Consider the following 21,739-nt stretch of genomic DNA (forward strand, 5'->3'; position numbering starts at 1 on the left):
ACCTAGAATAACATGAAAATAATCAGCAAAATTGGGATGTGAGTTATGTTAGGTCTCAGAATGTTCCCCAGAAAGTGTGGTATAAATTACTTGACAGCTGGAATGGAGCTCAGTGATCGAGCACTTGTCTGTCTGTGTGATGTCCCAGAATGGGTTCCAGCATCGCAAAAACAAATCCATGATATCAACAGGAATTACCCAATAATTACCCAATATCTCAAAGTAGTCTGTCAAAAGTGTCTGCTGACGAGCACTCCACTCCCATAATCCAGACATGTTGAGAAGTTGAGATGAGAGGATTTCAAGGTGAATACCAACTATCCTGGGCAACTTTTGAACGTTAGGCAAGGTTTGTTTGTAAAAATGTGATCTCTGAATAGTCAGTATCGAAATCACATAAGGACCCCGTCTTGAAAACAGACCCAAGTTCTAATTTATAGGAAATAAGAAAAATTCAGAATGAATGTCATTTTACAAAACAACTGGTCCAATTTCTTCAAAAGGTCAAAGTTTTAGGTTAAAGGAGACTATATAAATAGCCAGTTGGGGCTGGAGAGATGGTTTAGTAGTTGGGAGCATTGATGAGGACCCAGGTTCAATTCCTAGCACTCACATGGCCACTCAAAATTAACTGTAACAGTTCCAGGGGATCTGACACCCTCAGACAGATATGCATGCAGACAGAACACTAACGCACATAAATAAAATTTTAAAAAAACGAACTAGCCAATAAGCATGTTTGTGGTCTAAATTAGTTGGGCATGGTGGTTTATGCCTGTAATCCAGACACATGGGAGGCAGGAGAATTGCAATAATTTTGAGGCCAAGATAGAACCTGCTCCAATGTAAGGGGAAAAGTAGAGAAACAGGGAGATTGTATGGACTGAAAAGAACTTTTTAATTTGTTAGGTGATAAACTTGCATTATATAAAAACAGTTATTAATGTCTGAAACATCAAGTGAAACATGACCAGTTGTATGCATATATACATAAAAGTGAATGTGTAAAATGTTAAGTATTAGAGAGCTTTATGAGTGTTTATTTTCAGTTTTTCAACTTGTGCGTTTTGAGAATTTTTATAAAGTTGAGGAACTTGGATTTTCATCTAAATTGCCATTTTTAAAATGTTCTGGGGCAGTTGTGCACGCCTTTAATCCCAGCACTCGGGAGCCAGAGGCAGGCAGATCTTTGTGAGTTCAAAGCCAACCTGGTCTACAAGAGTTCCAGGACAGGCTCCAAAGCTACAGAGAAATCCTGTCTCAAAAAACAAAACAAAAGTCCTGGGCTGGAAAGATGGCTGTCAGCACATGCCTACAATGTAAGCCTAAGGACCTGAGGTGGATCTCTAAATGCCAGCCATGGTGGTATGGACTTAGGATCCTGACTGTGAGGATCACAGGTGGGTTCCTGGGGCTCACTGACAAACCAGACTAACCAACTGGTGAGCTTTAGGCTAGTGACAGACCCTGCCTCAAAAAGACAAGATGGGCTGGCACTGAGGTTGGCCTCTGGCCTCCACCCAGTGCCACCTGTACACATATATGAACACAATACAAGTAAAATGCTCTAACCTGGCAAATACATGGATATTTTTAGACCTATTACGTATGTTGTATGTCAGAAGAGGGCACCAAATATCATTATAGATAGTTGGGAGCCACCATGTGGTTTCTGTGAATTGAACTCAAGACCTCTGGAAGAGTAGTCAGTGCTCCAGCCCCCATATATGGGTATTTTAAGCAAGATTTCTCAGTATTTGATCTTTGAACATAATCAGAATCACACAAAGGAAAAGATCACCAAATGTATACACACACAAAAAGTGCCCGAGGCCATCAGTCATGAGGCACCACCGCATACCCACTGGAATGTCTCGCAGAAAAGGATAGCAGTATTGAGTGCCAGTGGAGACAACGAGCAGCCGGAACTGCCAACAGGACTGAAAATGGTACCGCTGCTCCAGCAAAGGAGACTCAGCAGCTTCTTGTAAACTAGGCATGTCCTTACCACAGTTCTTTTGCAATCTTTGTACCCAGGGAAACGAAAACATGGGTCCACACAGATTTGTATTTTAATGCTTGTAGCAGTTATGTTGGTAGTAGCCCCAAACTACAAATACTTAAAATGTCCATCAATTAAAAATCAGACAAGTTGTGATCCATCCACACAAGGGAAATGATTGTTAATATAAGTAGGAACTAGTAACTTGAGAACATACCCAGCGGAAGGAGCCAGACCCAGAAGAGGACAGTGCGCAGTTCTCTTCATGTGAACTAGAACAGGCAGAAGTAGCCTTTACACTTTGCCTCATAACTGGCTGCTGAGCAGTGACCCTTTTAGGGTATTAGAAGATATCTGTACCTTGAGTGGCAATGCTCATGGGCTGCCTACATTGTCAGAAGGTACTCCATGTGCTGGGCATGGTAGTACATACCTGGAAAGCCTGACTGGCCTTATATGAGATCTTGTCAAAAATGGCTCCTGAAATACACTATTTTGTGAAGTCAAATCTCAGTTACTGATTTAAAACTCCTTGGAAAATTTTGCAATATGTTTTGGTCATGTTTTCTTCCATCAAATTATTACATATATTGACTGTCCGTATGCATGTATGTGTCACGGGGTACATGTGTAGGTCAACCTGAAGGAGTTGATCCTTTTACTATGTGAGGGATCAAACAGGTCCTCAGGCTAGTGACAATATCCACCAAGTTACACAGAGAAACCCTGTGTCAAAAAAGGCTGGGCAATGGTGGCACATGCCTTTAAGCCCAGCACTGGGGAGGTAGAGGCAGGCGGATCTCTGTAAGTTCAAGGCCAGTCTGGTCTACAAGACCTAGTTCCAGGACAGCCTCCAAAAGCAACACAGAGACATACTGTGTCTCAAAAGAGACAGACAGACACAGGCACACACACAGAATAAAGTCATAAGAAGCCTGGTAGAGTGGCACACAACTTACTGTACAGTGCTTGCCATACAAATGTAAAGATGTGAGTTTAAATCCTAGAACTTACATAAGACCTGGTGTGGCTCCTTCCATGAGATAGGAGCCACAGCCAGCTAACTAGGCATATGCAGCAGTGAACAATGAATGAAGTCTGACACTCAAGATTGTCTTATTCCACATGCACACTGTCACACCCCACCTACATTCATGTGTGTACAAACACATACATGCTTGCACACACACAAAAATTAAAAAAAAAGATGTGTGGCCAGATGTAGCACCTTCAATCCCAACACTCAGGAAGCAGAGGCAACTGGATCTCCATGAGTTCGAGGCCAGTTCTATGTAGTGACTATCAGGACAGCCAGGAATGCATCCATCTCCAGGGTCAGTGCTCACAACCTTCCCTCTGCTGCCCTGTAAATCCTTTATCTTCCCTCTTTGACTCTCAGCTTTAGAATAGGGGAGTAACACATGCCTGGAAGATTCCCACTGTCCACTGTATTGTTTGCTTACTGTCCTGTTCAGGAAACTCGCCCTTCCTCCCACTATACTCGCATTTCAGAGCGGTGTCCAAGTTCCCACTTTGGTTGCAGTGTAACTGACTTCAGCAATCCAGAGTGGCGCTTGCACCTGCCTGAAATGGTCACCTTTCTGTGACTAGAGGCTTTCATCTTGGATTGTCTTATCTTTTGACTTGAAGACTGGTTAGTGAAGCACATTTGGTGACTCCCAAAAGGAGGAAGGTGGACACATGGAAAGAAGCCTCTTCAGTTCTCCCTTTATGCTTGAGCTACTTAGAATCGTTTTTTCTTGTTGTGTATAGTTATAGTTAGAAGTCTAATTAACCCCTAGTTTACTAGGTCGTGGTGGGAATTAGATGTGCTAATGCAGGCCGGTACACTAGATAGAGCACCGGAACTGTTAATGGAAGAAGGTAGACAGTTTTCCTGGCTGGAGTTGCTCAGCATTGCTGTTTGGATTCCCCACTGTTCTTGGGGTGTCCTTGGACTTATACACACGTACTTTAACTCACAGATTCATGTGCATTGTGGGAAATGCCTTTGCAGTTTGAGGTGAGCCTCTCCCCAAAGCATAGGTTGTCCTCTGCTGGTCAGATCTTGGACAGGGACTAAAGTGTACCTTTTAAGACCGGGAGAAGTGGGGACTGACACCTGTGCAGCAAGAGCTTCTGCCCGTTGAGCAATCTTGCTAGCCACCAAATTTCTCTTCACCAGTCATGTTTGATGAGCCACACAGATGGCCTCATTTTTTACCTGATTGCACACAAACACACTACTTCTAAAAAGGTCACATTACAGGTACTGGGAATTCCATAGTTTTGGGACGGGACCCAGTTTAGTCGAGGGGCACAGTTCTGATTGTAGTACTGCTGGCTTCATTTCCATACACTCATCCTGCCGCTGGTAAAGTGAAGACTCAAAAAGCCAGGCAAATGGTCTGTAAGGACATGGATTTTCCTCTTCTTCTGGACCCATGGCTCTGGCTCTCTAAATGGATCTGGCTGGTTGGACAGACTGACATACACAGTAGACTTATAGTGTGGGGTGCTGGGATAATGCAACTATACCCATGAGCAAACACCTCAAACCCTTCTCCAGAGAAGCATCAGGGAAGGGGTCCTAGTGACAGGAACACTTAGCAGCTTGTGGAAGACATTAGGGAGCTGGTAGAGCTCGGGTCTTCAAAGTCAGTGTCACACTGGGGTGCAAGACAGGACAGGATGTTTCAGTGGTGTGACGTCAGTATGTGATGGTTATTCACACCAGGATCCCAGCCCATGGAATGGTCCAGTCGCATTGAGAATGGGTCTTTCCATGTCAACCCAGCCTAGAAACTCCCTCACAGATATGCCCAGAGGTCCCTCTCTTTTTCTCCCTTTTTTTTTTTTTTTAAATTTCGATGTTTTGAGACAGGGTTTCTCTGTGTAACGGTTTTGGCTGTCCTAGAACTCAATTTATAAGCCAGGATAGACTCGAACTCACAGAAATCCACCTGCTTCTGCCTCCCAAGTGCTGGGATTAAAGGCGTGCGCCACTGCCGCCCAGCTTCTTTCTCAAGTTTAAAGTACTATGGTTAACTGGATGGGTGGTGGTGGTGCGCGTCTTTAATCCCAGCACTCAGGAAGCAGAGGCAGGTGGATCTCTGAGTTCAAGGCCAGCCTGGTCTACAGAGCTAGTTCCAGGACAGCTTGTGTTATTACACAAAGAAACTGTCTCAAAAAAACAAAGGAGACTCTCTTTTTTAAAAAATTATTTATTTATTTATGCAGTATCCTGCCTGTAGGCCAGAAGAGGGCACCAGATCTTATTATAGGTGGTTGTGAGCCATCATGTGGTTGCTGGGAATTGAACTCAGGACCTCTGGAAGAGCAGCCAGTGCTCTTAACCGATCTCTCTAGTCCCAAAAGAGACTCTTGAAATGGAACTGAATGCATTTTGCATTATGAGTCAGCCATAGGCTGGGTATGGTGGCATACAATCTCTGTACTTGGGGAGAGTTGTCCAAGAACTTGAGGCCACTGTGGACCACACAGTAAGGTCCAGACCAACCAGGGTTACATAGAGAGATCTTGTCATGAGTCTTCAGGGGACTTGTGACAGGAATGCTCCACTTGAATTTGAAATTCCTGTTAGCAGTTTGTTCCCAGCTGGTAGTGCTGGATTTGGGGGCTGGGGGAACTTTCAGAGGTAGAGCCTGGACTTTGGAGGTATGTCAGCAGTGACAGGCCTTTGAAACCTGTTCCCACCCCTGGCTCCAGCTTCTGTGGACTGGGCAGCTCCGCCAGGTGCAGCCTTCTGACATCATGAGCCCCGTAACTCTTGCCTCCTTGAAGTCATTTCTGTCAGATGTTCTGGTCACACCAAAGGAAAAGCCGTGGATACGGCTCCAGACAGCTCTACCACAGGACACCAAGTCACTTGGTCTCCCTGGCGCAGACCCAGGGTCTCGGAGAGCTGCAGTTCAGAGCTATGAGCCTGCCTTCTTCCAAACCCCCGCAGCTGAAGTCTGGGTGGTCGTCACTGTCCTCTGGGGGCCTGAGGTGGGGTGGGGTGAGGGAGGAGAGAGAAGACACTCAGCTGCTGGGCCCCTCTCCTGGACAGGCCAGGCACTGCAGCAGTCACTGCACATGGGGAGGGACTATCTGCAAAGAAGCCTGGCAGTGTTCCCTACTGGTCAGTTACATGGCAGAGCCACTGGTGTTCCTAAGCCACAGACCTTGTATCTGAAAAGCAGACATGACAGTTCTGCCTGGGTGAATGGGTTGGGGACCCACACCGGGGTTGAAGTGACAAAGATACAATGCTAGCACTAGCGCCCCTTGGCTGGGTGGAGCAGAAGGAGAGAACCCAGTTACTCACAGTTGGGATGGTAAGGGGACCCCATCAATCCAGTGCCAGCCTTCAGGGCCTCGTTGGGCCCCCACCCAGGAGTCTTTGGTAATCTGGTATTTTCTTAGGAAGTCCTGGGGAAGAAAAGCAAGCAGCTGTTCTTTGCACGTCATGGCTTACAAGGGCACCCATTTCCCGAGGCCTCTGCAGGATTCCAGCATGCCCCTCCAGGAAGGAATCAGCTCAAATATCTTGCAATGCAAAATATCTGTAATTATGGAAGTTGACCTGGATGCTCACTGGTAGCCTGGTCTCCTGTGTAGACTTGGGGACCAGAAATGAGAACGATGCCATCTCAAGAGGATGTGACAGTCACCACACCATGGGGGGGAATCAAACAGCTCAGAGGAAAGAGACCCTGGGCCAAGTTGGGAGACTCCCAAGCAGGCCCAGGCATCAGCCAGTAGCCAGGAAGGGTTGGCTCAAGGGGACCGGGATTGATTAAGGTGTAGAGGAGTATGGGACAGATTAATGTTGCAGTTCCTTACAAGAGCAAAATTATCTTGAACTGGATCAATAGTATTAAAGCCATCACAAAGGTGAGTCTGGGGCTGGGCATGGGCCTGAGTTTAAAAGGGCTTGCTGCCCGGCCTGATGAGCTGAGTTCAATCCCCGAGACACACAATGAAGGACTAAACCAGCTCCTCAAAACCGTCCTCTGCCCACACATACATTGTAGTGGGTGCATGTATGTGTCCCCCACTCAAATAATGAGTACACTAAAATTGTGGCATGACCTTAGCAATAAGAAACAAACAGCCAGGCGGTGCTGAAGCACGTCTTTAATCCCAGTACTGAGGAGGCAGAGGCAGGCAGATCTATGAGTTTGAGGCCAGTCTGGACTACAGAGTAAGTTCCAGGATAGCCAGGGCTATGGAGAAAACTTATCTTGAGGAAAAACCAACCCAAAATGTGTGCATGAATAATGACTTAAGGAGTAATAGAATCCAAAGGGAGTTAGGATAGGGCTATCAAAGAGAAATGTCCTTCTAAATACTTGTCCTTGATTATTCTTGCTTGCTTTTGAAACAGTCTCTCACAGAGTAGCCTTGCCTGGCCTGAAACTCAAGAGATCTTCCTGTGTCTGCCTCCAGATTACTTGGAAAATGGTGTCACCACATTTAGCTGGTCCCCAATCTCCCATCTCCACTTTCTGAGGGATAGGGGTTGCAGGAGTGTCTGCCGTATATACCTTTATATTACTTTTAACAGTAAATCAAAACAAAATATGACTGAATAGCTTTGATGGTCTGAATGAGAATGGCCCCCATAGGCTCATATATTTGAATGCTTAGTCCCCAGTTAATGAACTGTTTGGGAAGGATTGGGAGGGTGTCCTGGATGGAAGAGTCTGTCCTTTTTTGGAGGTGTATCACTGGAAGAAGCCCACGCCATGCCCAGTCTCTCCCCTCTCTCTCATCATGCTTGTCTGCTTCCCACCATGATCATGGACTAACCCTTGAAAATCATAAACAGGCCCCCAATTAAATGCTTTCTTTTATATAAGAGCTGCCGTAGATGGGTGATGGTGGCGTACATCTTTAATCCCAGCACTCAGGAAGCAGAGGTAGGAAGATCTCTCTGTGAGTTTGAGGCCTGCCTGGTCTATATAGAGTGAGTTCCAGGACAGGCACCAAAGCTACACAGAGAAACCCTGTCTCAAAGGACAAAAAGGAAAAGTGTTTGCCTTGGGGCTGGAGAGATGGTTCAGAGGTCCTGAGTTCAATTCCCAGCAACCACGTGGCTCACAACCATCTAAAATGGGACTTGGTGCCCTCTTCTGGTGTGCAGGCAGAACACTGTATACATAATAATTTTTTTAAAAAAGATGCCTTGATCATTGTGTCTCTTCATAGCAATAGATCAGCAACTAAGACAACTAAAAAAGAAAAAAACACACACGTAAGGATTTTGTGTTTATGTGTGTTCATGCATGTGAAAAAAAGAACAAATCATAAAGAAGCCATTAAGTATCATAAAGAACACATTATGATATAATTGTGTTCAGAGCTCTGATCCTTTAGTTAGATTTTATAAATGTGTGATCTCAAGCTGTTCCAAACTGGATGGCTAAACACACCTTTGCCCCCAAATGGAGGACTGTTGTTCTTCCCAGGTCCAAGGTCACTGTGGGTTAAATATGTCTGATCTGTCTGAGGGCAGGGCCAGGCTGTCTGGTGACAGTTGCGACACTGGATGGCTGTTTCAGGAGGCATTAGAATAGGGCTTAGCTGGCAAACCCACACTTGCTGGTCTTGCCCCAGCTTCACATACTCTCTGGGGATCCACTTCTGGACCTACCACGTCTCCATTATTTTTATTTTGCAGATGCAGCCAGGCTGGGTGGGGTTTTGATGCAGGGAACTGGGCTGGTTTCTCGGCTTAGACTGCTCTGATTTAAGCTCTGAGTTCTCCATCAGTGCTCAGGACTGAACCCAGGGAGTCCCTGGGTCCCTAGAGGTGTACCCTAAGTTTATCTCTGCTTCCTGGCTTATAGTAGAACCCTTCACTCCTGCCTGCCACCACCTGCCACCCATACTAGAACTGAACTGATGTGGGCACCATGCCCTTCAACTTCCGAAGCTGAGCTAAGCGAATGTTTTCTCATTATAAAGTTAGCTATGGAGGTGAGGCAACGGCTCAACTGGTGAAGTGCTCGACACACGTAACACGAGAAGCGGAGTTGAACTCTAACACCTACATACTGAGCCAGGCAGGTGTCGGGGGGGCTCACTGGCCATTCAGCCCACTCAAAGTGGTGCGCCCCAGGTCCCAATGAGACCCCTGGCATCCGCACACAAGAACATACCCACGGCTACACATCCACACGTGCAACTGCACACGTGGTTTGTGTCAGCCTGACACCAACAGAGACATGGCTGGGAGAGGGAATCTGTTTTTTTTTTTTAAATTTTATTTATTTATTAAGTATACAGTGTTCTGCCAGAAGAGGGCACCAGATCCCATTATAGATGGTTGTGAACCACCGTGTGGTTGCTGGGAATTGAACTCAGGACCTCTGGAAGAGCAGCCAGTGCTCTTAACCTCTGAGCCATTTCTCCAGCCCCATGGGAGAGGGAATCTTGACTGAGAAAATGCCTCCATAAGCGTGGTCTGTAGGTGTGTGTGCGTGTGTGTGTGTGTGTGTGTGTGTGTGTGTGTGTGGTGTTCTTGATTAATGGTGGCCCCTGTGATGGCTAGTCTTGGTTGTCAACTTGACATCTGAAATGAACTAAAATGCAAATCTGGCCACACCTGTGAGGGAATTTTTCTTAATCATTTAATGTGGGAAACCCCACTTCTGATCTGGATCTTTGAGGTGGGAAGATCGACCTTTAATCTGGGTCACATCTTCAGCTGGAAGTCTATACAAAGTACATGGAAGAAGGAAGCTTGCTCTCTTTGCGTGTTTGCTCAGGCTAGCAAGGCCATTCCTTTGCTGACATTAGAGCCTACTTCTTTGGGATTCCAGCAAATACTGAAGACCAGCTGGGACATTCAGCCTCATGGACTAAACTATGGGATTCCTGGACCTTCCTTTAAAAGACAGCCATTGAGCCGCGAGGTGGTGGTGTACGCCTTTAATCCCAGCAGAGAGGCAGAGGTAGGCGGATCTCTGTGAGTTCGATGCCAGCCTGGTCTACGGAGTTCCAGGACAGGCTCCAAAGCTACAGAGAAACCCTGTCTCGAAAAACAAAAGCACAGTCATTGTTGGATTAGCTGGACCACAGCCTGTAAGCCACTCGAATAAATCCCTTTATATAAACAGAAAGTATGTGTGTGTGTAATTCATTCTTTGAGTTCTGTTACTCAAGAGAACCCTAGTACAGGCTTGTAAGAAAGCAGGCAAAAGGGCTAGAGAATGGGTCAGTGGTTAAGAGCACCGGCTGCTCTTCCAGAGGACCTGGGTTCAATTCCCAGCACCCACATGGCAGCTCATGACTGTCTGTGACTCCAGTTCCAGGGCATCTGACACCCTCACACAGACATACATGAAGGCAAATCATCAATGCAAATAAATTATATATATATAACCACTCTAGTTAAGCCTTTGCTTCCCTGGGACAATTTATTCTGGTCAACAAGGGCTGTGACTAAGAAGAGACCGGCATCACTGAAGCAAACCTTCTGGAAGTGTTTCCTCAGGATCAGCACACAGGCTGTGGTCCAGAGGGGACCAAGGCTCGGTCTTACGCTGGTAACTAAACCTAGTAATGTTTAAGAGTTTCCCTAGTGGTGCTGTTTTTGAAGACACGAAGAGGTCACGAGCAGTTGAGGCTTTTTCAGAGGAGCTGAATTTGGTTCCCAGCATCTCTATCAGGTGACTGTCACAGCCACCTGCAACTTCAGCTCCATGGGCCCCTGTACTCACATGCAGACACACTCACACATCAACAAAAATAAATATTTTCAGCTGAGTGTGGTGGTGAATGCCTTGAATTCTAGCACCTAGGACACAGAGGCAGAGGCAGGTGGATCTCTGTGAATCTGAGCCAGCCTGGTTTACATAGAGAGTTTCAGGCCAGTCAGGACTACATAGCGAGACTGTCAAAAAAAAAAAAAAAAGAAAGAAAGGAAGGAAGGAAGGAAGGAAGGAAGGAAAGAAAGAATTATTTATGGTCACAAGGCACTAAGTAATTTCTGAGATGCTTTGTTCCCCAACCCCCCCGACACACACCACTAAACATGCTGACTTGTCTCCTCCTCCACCACCTCCTCCTCCTCTTCTTCTTCTCTCCTTCTCCTCTCCTCCTCTTCTCCCTTTTCTTCTTCCTCCTCCTCCTCCTCCTCTTCTCCCTCCTCTCCCTCCTCATCCTCTTCTCCCTTTTCTTCCTCCTCCTCCTCCTCTTCTCCCTCCTCCTCCTCTTCTCCCTTTTCTTCTTCCTCTTCCTCCTCCTCTTCTCCCTCCTCCTCCTCTTCTCCCTTTTCTTCTTCCTCCTCCTCCTCCTCCTTTTGTCTTTTTTGAGACAGTTTCTCTATGTGTCTCTGGCTGTCCTAGAATTCACTCTGTAGACCAGATTGGCTTTGAGCTCCCAGAGATCTGCCTACCTCTGCCTCTGAGTGCTGGGATTAAAGGTGTGTGCCACCACCGCCTGGCTAATGCTGTATCTTCTATACCACATCCTGGGAGGGCCCATGGGTCTCTCCCAGCAAGCCTGCCTCCTTTGTTAACTGGCTGAGTAACCCAGGTTGGATGGGACCGTCCTAGCTCTGCCTTCTTAGAAGGAAACCCTTGGACACTTGATATCTGGTCCCTGTGCCTGTCACTTTAGTCGTTTGGGGCCTTGGTGACTTTTAGAGCATGAAGGACTTGGTCTAGACATTTCTTCCAGGGCTAAGATTCAAGGATATGGGATGACACATCCCTCTTCGAGCCAGCCTTTCTTACCTGGGTGTGGCCCAGCAGGGGCAGTGTGGCATAGTTGGCCAAGCAAAATGCTTGGCTGCCCTCCCAGTCTTGGGCTTCTTCCGAGAGGTAGTAACAGTGTTCCTGAGACCACAGCCAGCCTTGAGGGCATGGCTGGCACCTGGTTCCTGAAAGCAGAGATCTGTGGGTCAAGGAGAGATTCTAAGGGGCTATGCCTGAATACACGGAAAAAACAAAACCCGGCCATGACCTCGGCTGAGGGAGTGAATCTATGGGTAGGGAGCTGGCAAGCTTCCAGGTGGGAAAGATGGTGGGCAGAGAGACCCTTAGGAAGGTTGTACAGCCTGCACTGTGAGAAGCTCCCCTGGAGAGGGGTCCCAAGCTGTGGCCAAAGGGAGGAAAGAGCCAAGCTTTCTTCAGGCTGCACGCTGCTCTCTAGTCTCAAAGGTGCTACAAGGACACAGGGTAGGGACGGGATACCATACCACCTCTAGAGGCCAGTGCCACAATGGCTACAGTGCAGAAAGCCAGGAATACAGCCATGACCACCAGAGCCCAGCGCAGGGACTTCATGTACAGGGGCAGCCCTGGAAAGGGAACAGAAAGGCAAGTTGTGAGACCACCATCACATTCGACACAAAGCCACACTCGTCTCCGCCCACCTCCCACCCTCCACCCTGGCACCAGTTCCATGGTCACCTTGGCTCAAGACACCCAGGCAAAGCAGTCAGGTTAGATCAGAGCTTCATACTGAGGAGACATGCTGGAATACGCTCTGCCTCCTTCTCACGCGGCTAGGAGATAAAGCTCTGCAAAACGCAGCAAATGATGCACACACACCATGTGATGTGCCTGTGTGCCAGACAGAAGTGTAGCTGCCACAGCTGTGGGCGAGGGGCCTTCAGGCAGGGTGGCAGAGAATCCAGGACACCATGGGCAACATGCCACAGAAGAAAGAGCAGGGACTAGACCGCAGCTCTACAAGGTCAAAGCCAGTCAAGGTCAAGTCCTGACTCTACATGATTTTTCATCGAAATCCCAGTTGCCTTTCTAGTCTCTAGAAGTGAAGACGGGGGGGGGGGGGGTGAGGGCAAGTGAATGAGACGCCATGGAGCCGCCAGAGGAGAAAGACGCAAGCTGTCAGCTGAAACCTTGCCGGTAGATCATAAGCCTCGTGGTAAAATATAATAGGAATGGGTTAATTTAAGATGTAAGAGCTAGCTAGAAATATGCTTACGTGATTGGCCAAGCAGCGATTTAACTAATATGGTTCCTGAGAGATTATTTCTGGTCTGGGCAGCTGGGAAATGAACGAGTGGCCTCCGACCACAGGGGCAGACTCAGTTCTCCACAGCCGTGTGTGGTCATTAGCCAGGGGCCTGGTCTAGGGCTCAAAGGCCAAGGGCACCAGGTAGAGGGGCAGAGAAAGGACACAGCCACCTGGTTTCTGTTATCCTGTCCTTAGCGGTTTGGCTTTGTTTGAAACAGAGTCTCTCTGTTAGTGGTTCTTAACCTTCCTAATACCGAGACCCTTTAACACAGTTCCTCATGTTCTGGTGACCCCAACCGTAAAATTATTATTATTTTTTTTTTGGTTTTTCGAGACAGGGTTTCTCTGCAGCTTTTTTAGAGCCTGTCCTGGAACTAGCTCTTGTAGACCAGGCTGGCCTCGAACTCACAGAGATCCGCCTGCCTCTGCCTCCCGAGTGCTGGGATTAAAGGCGTGCGCCACCACCGCCAGACCGTAAAATTATTTTTGTTGCTACTTCATAACTGTCATTTTGCTACTTTTATGAATCATAATGTAAAGATCTGTTTTCTGATGGTCTTGGGCGACCCCTGTGAACCACAGATTGAGAACCATTGCACTATGGAGTCCTGACTGTCCTGGAACTCATTGTGTAGACCACGCTGGCCTTAAACTCACAGAGATCCACCTGCCTCTGCCTGCCAAGTACTGGGTGCCGCCTCACCCAGCTGTCCTTCTGTTTTGAGACAGGGTCCTAAACTCACGTAATCCTCCCACCTCAGCCTCTCGGGGAGCTGGGATTACAGGCTGAGACCAAGGCCAGCAGATGGCTCGACAGGTGACTAGGTGACGGCGCTTGCCACCAAGCCTGTTTTACCTCTGGAACCCGCATGGTAGAAAGAGAAACCCCACTCCCACAAGTTGAGTGAGTTCCAGGACATCCAGAGCTTCACAGGGAAACCCTGTCTTGGAAGGTTGGGGGGGGGGGGAATGAAACACTGTAAACTGTTTTTTTATTTTTATTTTTTAATTTTGTGCCGGGGAACTAACCCAGGCTCTCAAGTGTGCTGAAGCAGGTGTTGACCCACTGAGTCCTAAATCCAGGCCTGGAATATTATTTTTTTTTTCAGATTTATTTTTAACTACATTCATGTGTGTGTTTGCTTGTACACGCCCTCAGAGACCAGAAGGTGCTGGATCCCACAGAGCTGGAGTTATAGGTGGCTGTGAGCATCCCACTGTAGGTGCTGGGAAGTTCTCTTAAGTGCTGCTCCATTTCTCTAGCCTCTGTGGAATTTTTAAGTACACGATTTGTCTTTTAAAGGTATTTTCCAAGATTTCTATCAACTGATAAGTAGATAATCAAAACACAATAATAGTCATGCTATGGATTAATATCCAGCAATAAAAACGGAAGCACTACCAGGTTCATGCTACAGCACGTACAAACTTTGAAATCATGTTAACCCGAAGAAGTCAGACGGCCAAGGATGGCGGCACAATCCTGTAGTCCCAGCATTCAAGAGGCTGAGGCAGGGGCATTAGGAGTTTCAGGCCAGGGGCTGGAGAATACTGGCTGCCTTTCCAGAGGACCTTCAGTTCCTGGCACCCACATGGCAGCTCACATGCCCTACTCCGAGCCCTAGGCACACACCTGGCAAACACTCATACACATAAAAGTAAATTAATTAATTAGAAAAAAGACTTTCAGGTCCGCCTGAACTACATGGGAAAACCCTGTCAACAAACAAAGCAGAAAGAAGCCAGATGGAAGGGTGCATGTTCTGTGAACCCGGTGACATGAATTGTCCAGAGAGTGTTTCGAGACAGAGAGACTGGTGGGGTCTAGGGGTGGAAGGTTTGTTTTCAGCATGAAAACAATTTAAAACCAATTGGTGGTGGTAGCATAACACTGTATATGTAAAACCCCTTGAATGGCTCCTTGTATGTTATATGAATTACATCTCAATACACCTGTTACCAAAAGAAGGGGACACTTTACAAGGAAGATAAACTCACCAGCCACTGTAATTCTTGTGGCTGAACCTTCGTTTAGCTCTGACCTTCAGAAAGCAAAGCATGAAAGAAACCCAGGGGGTGAGTAAGTTCTCTCAAACCAGGTAGGGGATCCACCTAGTTCAGGCCACTGAGCTTGGCAAGGCCCCTGTAGAGTTAAAGCGGACGCACCCACACCACCATTTTCTGTTTCAGGTTTTGAAAATAGGATTTCTATAGCCCAGCTGACCTGGCAGTTCTGGCCCAGGCTAGCTTCAAACTTGCAACAATCCTGGAACAACTCTGGCATTCTGGGATTACGGGCTTCTCTATACATGCCACATTTTTTTTTAAAGATGGGGTCTCCGCATGTAGCCCCAGCTGGACAAAAGCTTAGCCCTCTGCTTCAGCTTCCTGGGTGCCGGGGTTGCAGGTGTAAGTCCCCTTACCGGGCTGACAAAACAACTCTTGGTCACACAAGCTACACAAATACACTCTATACACTCTCAGCTGGCAAAGGCACTGGCGCATCTGGGTCCCCTTAACACGTCTTCCCCCTACCCGCAGCCCCGCAGTTACTGCTAAAGGACATCATGTCCCCAGAAGAACATAAGGGGCTTATGCCAGTGCACGGCTTAGCAGGTTCTCCTGGTCAGGGCCTCGGCTTTCTCTCCATGACATCGACGTCTCCTCTGCACTGAGCTCCAAGAACATCCTTGCTTCAAAATCCTAACCACTCCCCTGAGACCCATCAAGCCTGGACCATCTTTGGAATTCTAAGGCTGTCTCAGCGCCACCAAACAACCCTCATCCCCCAGCCTCATCGCCAACAGCCTCCCTGCCCTCTACCCCACAGGCAGACTAACTTGTCCTTTCACTTGGTGACCGCTCCCCACTGTGTGGACAATAGGGAGGACAGGGGGCCACCTGGCAGTATGGACTCCAGGAGGCCAGGGGCTGGGTGGGGCAATCCTTCTCCATAGGAGGTGTGCCAATTGCAAGACAACCACTGAGATCAAACACACTGTCTTCTCCCCAGAGGGATGCAGGGAGTAAGTAATAAGTTCTGACTTGTACGAATAGACAGACTGTCTGAGAAGCCAGTGGTGTGCCAGGTGTTGGAGAGGCAGGCAAGTCCGTGCCTTTACCTTCCACTCCCCCAAGGATATACTTAGGAGACCATTGTGGCCCGTGTGAAGAATCCTGGGATAATGAAACACAATCCAGATGAGAGTGTGAGGTGGCAACCCTTGAGTTCCCTTGGGGATAAGAGAACGAAGTCCAAGCCAAGATGTGAGGGAGGACAGGCGGCTACAACCCTTCGCCTTTCTCAGCTTTCCCACAACCTCTCTCTCTTGTCAGCTGCCCCAACAATTGGTAGAGCACTCGTCTACCATGCCTGAAGCCCCAGCTGTGATCCCTGGCAGCAGCACAGAAACCAGGTGGAGTGGCATGTCCCTGTAATCCCAGCAGTTCAAGGTCACTCTTCAGCTATATAGTGAGTTTGAGGCCAGTCTAGTATTATCTGAGACCTTGTCTTAAAATATCTCTCGGGCCTTTGGTTCCTTCACTAATAGCTAGACAGCTCCTTCAGGGTACCCGCCCAAAGAAAGAAGGGACTAGACCAAGCAGCAGTATTTCCAGCCATCTTCACAGTGGTTTGCTCCTTCCACATTCACACAGGACTGAGAAGCAGCTGACCTGGCGTCCAGCAAGTCAGACTCTTGCTTACACTGCCTCTCTTGTTGAAATAACCTGCCCGACCTCCCAGGATCAAGCGCTCGGCAGAGTTCCCCAGCCAAGCAGGATCCCGCAGACCAACTTAATCCTTGTTTATCTCTCCATCTCTTCCCATGTTTTCCTTTAAGAGCTAACAATCTGCCATCCAGTTAGTCAGACACCTGGGAGAGACCTCCACCCTTCTAGTTTAGCTCTGTACAACCTGTGGTCCTGCCCACCTACTCCACCTCCTGGAGCCCCGTCCTCTACTGTAAATCCCCACTCTTCTCAGCCTCGAGCCTGCCTCAGCCTTCCTCCGTAAGACAGTCAGAGCTAATTTCTCAAGCAAATCCAGCAACGTCACTTCAGTGCTAGTTCTTCTTAGGTCACAGATTCTTAAAGAATCTGAACCCGGCTGGGCAGTGGTGGTGCACGCCTTTAATCCCAGCACTCGGGAGGCAGAGGCAGGCGGATCTCTGTGAGTTGGAGGCCAGCCTGGTCTACAAGACCTAGTTCCAGGACAGGCTCCAAAGCTACAGAAAAACCCCGTCTTGAAAAAAAAAAAAAAAAAACCGAGAAAAAAATCTAAGCCAGGTGGTGGTGGTGCACACCTATAATTCCAGCACCCGGGAAGCAAGAAAAAGAATCTGATAAAGGAGCTGGAGAGATGGCTCAGTGGTTAAAGAACACTGGCTGTTCGTGCAGAAAACCTGAGTTGGGTTCCCGCACCCACAAGGTAGGGCTTACAACTGCTTTCAATTCCAGTTCCAGGGGATTTGATATACTCTCCCGAACTCTGTAAGCACCAGGAATGAAAGTGGTACACAGATATACATGCAGACACTCCTACGTAGAAAATAAAATTTAAAAGTAAACATGAAAAATAAATATGAAAGAATTTGGTTAAAAAGCTATAGGCTGGTATACCATCGCCCCAAAGATGTCCCTAGACCTCTAGGTCCCTAGAACCAGGTAATACAGGTCAGTTGATACTGAAATGGAGGCTGTCCTGGTCCCAGCGTGATCATGAGGGTCCTTACCCGTGAGGAGGGAGGCAAAGCAAGAGAGCAGAAGAACCCAGTCTAATACCACTGGGGCTGACAGCAGAGGATCTGACCCCTCCCACCTCCCCCCCCCCCGAACCTCAGTGAGAGGCACAGCCCTGCTGATCCCCCCACCTTGGACTAGGGAGCCCATGTCAGACCTGTGATGCAAGAAAATGAATTTGTATGAGCAAGAGGCACGGAGTGTGTGGGAAACTTACAACAGCAACGGTGAACTCATATTCTCCGCTGCGGATAACTGCTCACAATTCTACACGTTCTTAGAGATCTAAGGCTCAAGCCTCTGTCTGAGGACTCCTAGGAACTTGCTGGCTATTGTCCTGCCTTTTCATTGCCCCAGGCTGGGGCAGCTGACCCACTGGGCAAGGCACTGGCCCCTTCAGACTGATCTTGCCAGTCTCTAATGAACCTCTACCATCCCCAACCAAGGATGCCCCCCCCCCCTGTAAACCAACAGAGCCATTCCCTATTCAGAACGACTTGCAACCTTTAGGGGGCTGGCTGGTTACTATTTTGTCAACTTGAGACAAGCAAGTGTCATCTGAAAAAGGGAACCTCCCTTGAGAAAATACCTCCATCAGATTGGCCTGTAGGCAAGTCTGTTGGGCATTTTAGTATAAGGATGGATGTGGGAGGGCCCAGTCTACCGAGGGCGGTACCACGGGTGGGGTGGGGGTGTCGGTGGGGTGGGGTGGTATAAGAAAGCAAGCCAGGAAGCAGCCTTCCTCCGTGGTTTGGCTTCAGTTCTAGCCTCCAGGCTCCTGCCTTGGCCTTCCCTTGATGGACTGCAACCTATAAATCAAATAAATATTTTTCTCTCCAAGTTGGTTTTGGTCAGTGCTTTATCACAGTAAGAGAAAGCAAACTAACACCGGGGCTTTCTTCGGTGTTTGGCTCGCTTCCCCTTCACAACCAAAGCAAAACCTACGCATATCCCAGATGTCTGGCACCAGGCCAGCTCAGTGTGCGCGGATGGGTGACCCTCCTCAAGGCGGGGAGGGAGGGGAGGGGAGAAAGGGGAAGCCTCGTTCTAGGAGGTGTACCCAGGCCACCACTGCCACGTGACTGTGAATCACTTCCCCTCACCCAAGTTCCTTCCACTAGTACTTCTCCGCTCACACTGAGAAGAAATAAGAAAGTTCCCCGGGGGAGGGGCAGGACTTTGGTTCTTAATTATTTGAGTCGGAGAAGCGAGATGGACTTTGGGCAGCCAGATGGGCTCCTGGTTAGTCTGGTTCAGGGCCTGGGCACCGACACCGCTGACCACTCACCTATGAGTGTGATGGCCCGCGGCAGTTTCTCGCGGTCCATTCCTGAGCGCCGCAGCAGCTCGGCATCTTCTTTGCTCAGCCCGGGCTCCTGGCAGCGGCAACGACAGCGACAGGTGGGTGAGCCCGGGGGGGCAGCGCTGCTCTCGGTGGGGCCGATCCGCTCGGTGGGGGTCGCGGCCAGCGGCGATGCACGACCCCACGTGGAGCCCGATGACTGGACGCGTGGCAGCCGCGGGAGCGTGGGCGCGGAGCGGCGGGAGAAGGCGGGCGATTCTGGCACCGGCACGGTGAGGAAGCGCGTGGACGGCGCGGGCGAGGGCGAGCGGCTGCTTCCCGCCGCGCCCACGGGTTTAACGCGCACGTCTACCTGCAGCTCCATGGGCGCAAAGGACCCGGGCTCTCCTGATGCGGTCCAGGGCTGCAGCTCGGCCTCGCCGTCCCGGGGCTGCTCTGTCCACTTGGGGCTCGGGGACGGCGGCTCGCGGCTGCATGAGCCCAGGCGGCGGAAAGCGCCATAGCCCAGGCTAAGCGGCGGCAAGCGCGGGGGACCGGACCGAGCCGGAGGCTGCGGCTTCTCCTCCGAGAGCTCCCGGAGCTCCGCGTCCGCCGCCTCCCGCCCGGTCAGCTCCAGCCTCGGGTTACCGTCGGGAACCCGGGGTTGCGGTGCCTCCACGGAGATCTGCCGTTGCTCCATTTCCGGGCTTTCTAAGGGTTCCTCTGGGGACCCGGCCGCGGCCTGGCCTCCCCCAGAAGCTTCCCGGGTCCATTCCATCCCGCGCGCCGAGTCCCCGAGACACGCCGAGCGCCGTAACTAGGCGGGGTTCCCAGAAACTTCGCGTCCTCCCTGAAGTTGTCAACTTTACGCTTCTCTAAAGGACCCCTCTGTGATTGGCTGTGGCTACAAATTGGCCACAGCCCCGCCTTTCCGTGGCACAGGTTGCTGGGCGGGGCTGGCTGAGCGAGTCACAGGGTTGGGAGGCTCTAAAAGCAGCCCTGGGAACCTGAGACCTGCAGATTCCCCTGTCTCCTTCATCCCGAGCCCCACCCGTTCCCTGAGTTGGCTCTGTACCGCGTGTGGGTTCTGTTATAGATTAAGCGGGAAGTCATTGGCTAAATCCGTGTGGACAAGGACTTCAGAAGTCTCAGAGCAAAGGAAAGGGATGGGATGTTCTTCTAAAGAGTGGCAGAGGGTCACTGGTTGAACAATTTGGGAGAGGGTAAAAGATTCAAGTCCTGATTCCAACTCTGGAAGTGTGGAACTAACACATTTGGAGAATGAGGAATGAGCTAGGGGTCTTGGCCCACACCTTTAATCCCATCACGCTAGAGGCTAAGGAATCTGAGTTTAAGGCCAGTCTGGTCTACACAGGGAGCTCCAGAACAGTCAAGGTTTATACAGTGAAACCCTGTCTCACCAAAACAAACAATAACAATAACAAAAAGAAGTGAGGAATGAACGCTCATATTCCCACGAAGTGTGGGGCCCTCCACCCACCTGCCTGGGGAGGTAGCAATACAGATTTGTGGGTTTTTTCATTTGTTTTGTATTTTTTTGTTTTTATTTTTTTTGTTTTTTGTTTTTGTTTTTTTGCAATCACACGAGGTTTAATAAGATGAGACAGGAACCAGCGCACTGGGTTGTTTTGTATTTTTGTCCTTTTTTTTTGGAGACAATTTCTCTAGGTAGTCCTGGCTCTCTTGGAACTTGCCATCTAGATCAGGCTAGCCTCGAACTCACAGAAGCACTGAGTGCTGGGATTAAAAGCGTGCACCATCACGCTTGGCCTGCATATGGTGTTTATTATTGTAGATTTTCTTTTAGCATTGAAGTGTGTGTAGCATGGTGTCTAACGGAGTTCTTGTGAAGCTCGGGTACCTTGAACCTGGAGTTAGAGGTATATGTTGGTGTTGGATTTGAACTAGATTCTTCATGATAGTGCAGCAAGTTCTTACTGTTGAACCGTCATCTTTCCAGCTCCTGAATAGCCATTTAAAACACAGATTCCTTGCAGGGTCCTTCCACACCGCCCGAGTCTGCAGAGGCACGGGAGGTCACTGCTATGGTAACCAGTGCCCCAGGGTAGGGTTATCAGACAAGAGATGACTCAGTTAACTCTGACTTCAGATGAGCAAGACAAGTCTCACGTTTAAATGGCATGGCAGATGAGCTATTTTCTCCCTAACATCATGAAAATGCCTCTTAAACGGCACAAAACTGTGATTTATAGGTGGGGTATGGGGTGAACCAATGCTTGTAACCCCAGCACTGAGAGGTGGAGGCAGGAGGGTCAGGAGTTTAAAACCATCTTCATCTGCATATATTTCAAGGAAAATCTATTTCAAGGAAACCCTCTTCTTTAAAAAAAGATTTATCTATCTATTTATTTATTATGTACACAGTATTCTGCCTGCATGTATACCTGCAGGCCAGAAGAGGACACCAGACCTCATTATGGATGGTTGTGAGCCCACCATGTAGTTGGTGGGAATTGAACTTAGGACCTCTGGAAGAGCAGTCAGTGCTCTTAACCACTGAATTATCTCTCCAGTTCAAGAAAATCTTTCTAAAACAAAAAGTACAAATAAAACACCCGGGCTGTGCTAGTGTATGATTTTAATCCCAGCACTAAGGAGGCAGAGGCAGGTGAATCTCTGTGAGTTCAAAGCCAGCCTGGTCTACAGAGTGAGTACCAGGATAGCCAAGGCTGTAG

At 48.8% G+C, this 21,739-nt stretch overlaps 1 protein-coding gene across 2 annotated transcripts; it reads right to left on the minus strand.

Moving 5' to 3' along the window:
• Nucleotides 1-5,262: 5,262 nt before the first annotated feature.
• Nucleotides 5,263-19,877, minus strand: Klrg2 (killer cell lectin like receptor G2). Of its 2 annotated transcripts, none has more exons than XM_038320863.1 (5): nt 19,029-19,877; nt 12,219-12,317; nt 11,752-11,897; nt 6,333-6,436; nt 5,263-6,008 (listed from the first exon to the last, which is right to left on the minus strand). In XM_038320863.1, the coding sequence occupies exons 1-5, from the start codon at nt 19,798-19,800 to the stop codon at nt 5,888-5,890; spliced, it is 1,242 nt and encodes a 413-aa protein (XP_038176791.1). In that variant the 5' UTR covers nt 19,801-19,877; the 3' UTR covers nt 5,263-5,887. The 2 variants fall into 2 exon arrangements, with proteins under 2 accessions (XP_038176791.1, XP_038176790.1); XM_038320862.1 differs by having other exon boundaries at nt 12,216-12,317.
• Between the last annotated feature and the right edge of the window lie 1,862 nt (nt 19,878-21,739).

This window comes from Arvicola amphibius, chromosome 2 (assembly GCF_903992535.2).
Source record: "Arvicola amphibius chromosome 2, mArvAmp1.2, whole genome shotgun sequence".
NCBI lineage: Eukaryota > Metazoa > Chordata > Mammalia > Rodentia > Cricetidae > Arvicola > Arvicola amphibius.

What these genes read in the sequence shown, in the direction of transcription:
- Klrg2 (XM_038320862.1), bottom strand. Translation starts at nt 19,800, where the DNA reads ATGGAATGGACCCGGGAAGCTTCTGGGGGAGGCCAGGCCGCGGCCGGG. An exon ending in GCGGGCCATCACACTCATAG is followed by an intron (nt 12,318 to 19,028) that starts GTGAGTGGTCAG and finishes TTCCCTTTCCAG; the next exon opens with GGCTGCCCCTGTACATGAAG. An exon ending in GGCACTGGCCTCTAGAGGTG is followed by an intron (nt 11,898 to 12,215) that starts GTATGGTATCCC and finishes CTCTGCTTTCAG; the next exon opens with GAACCAGGTGCCAGCCATGC.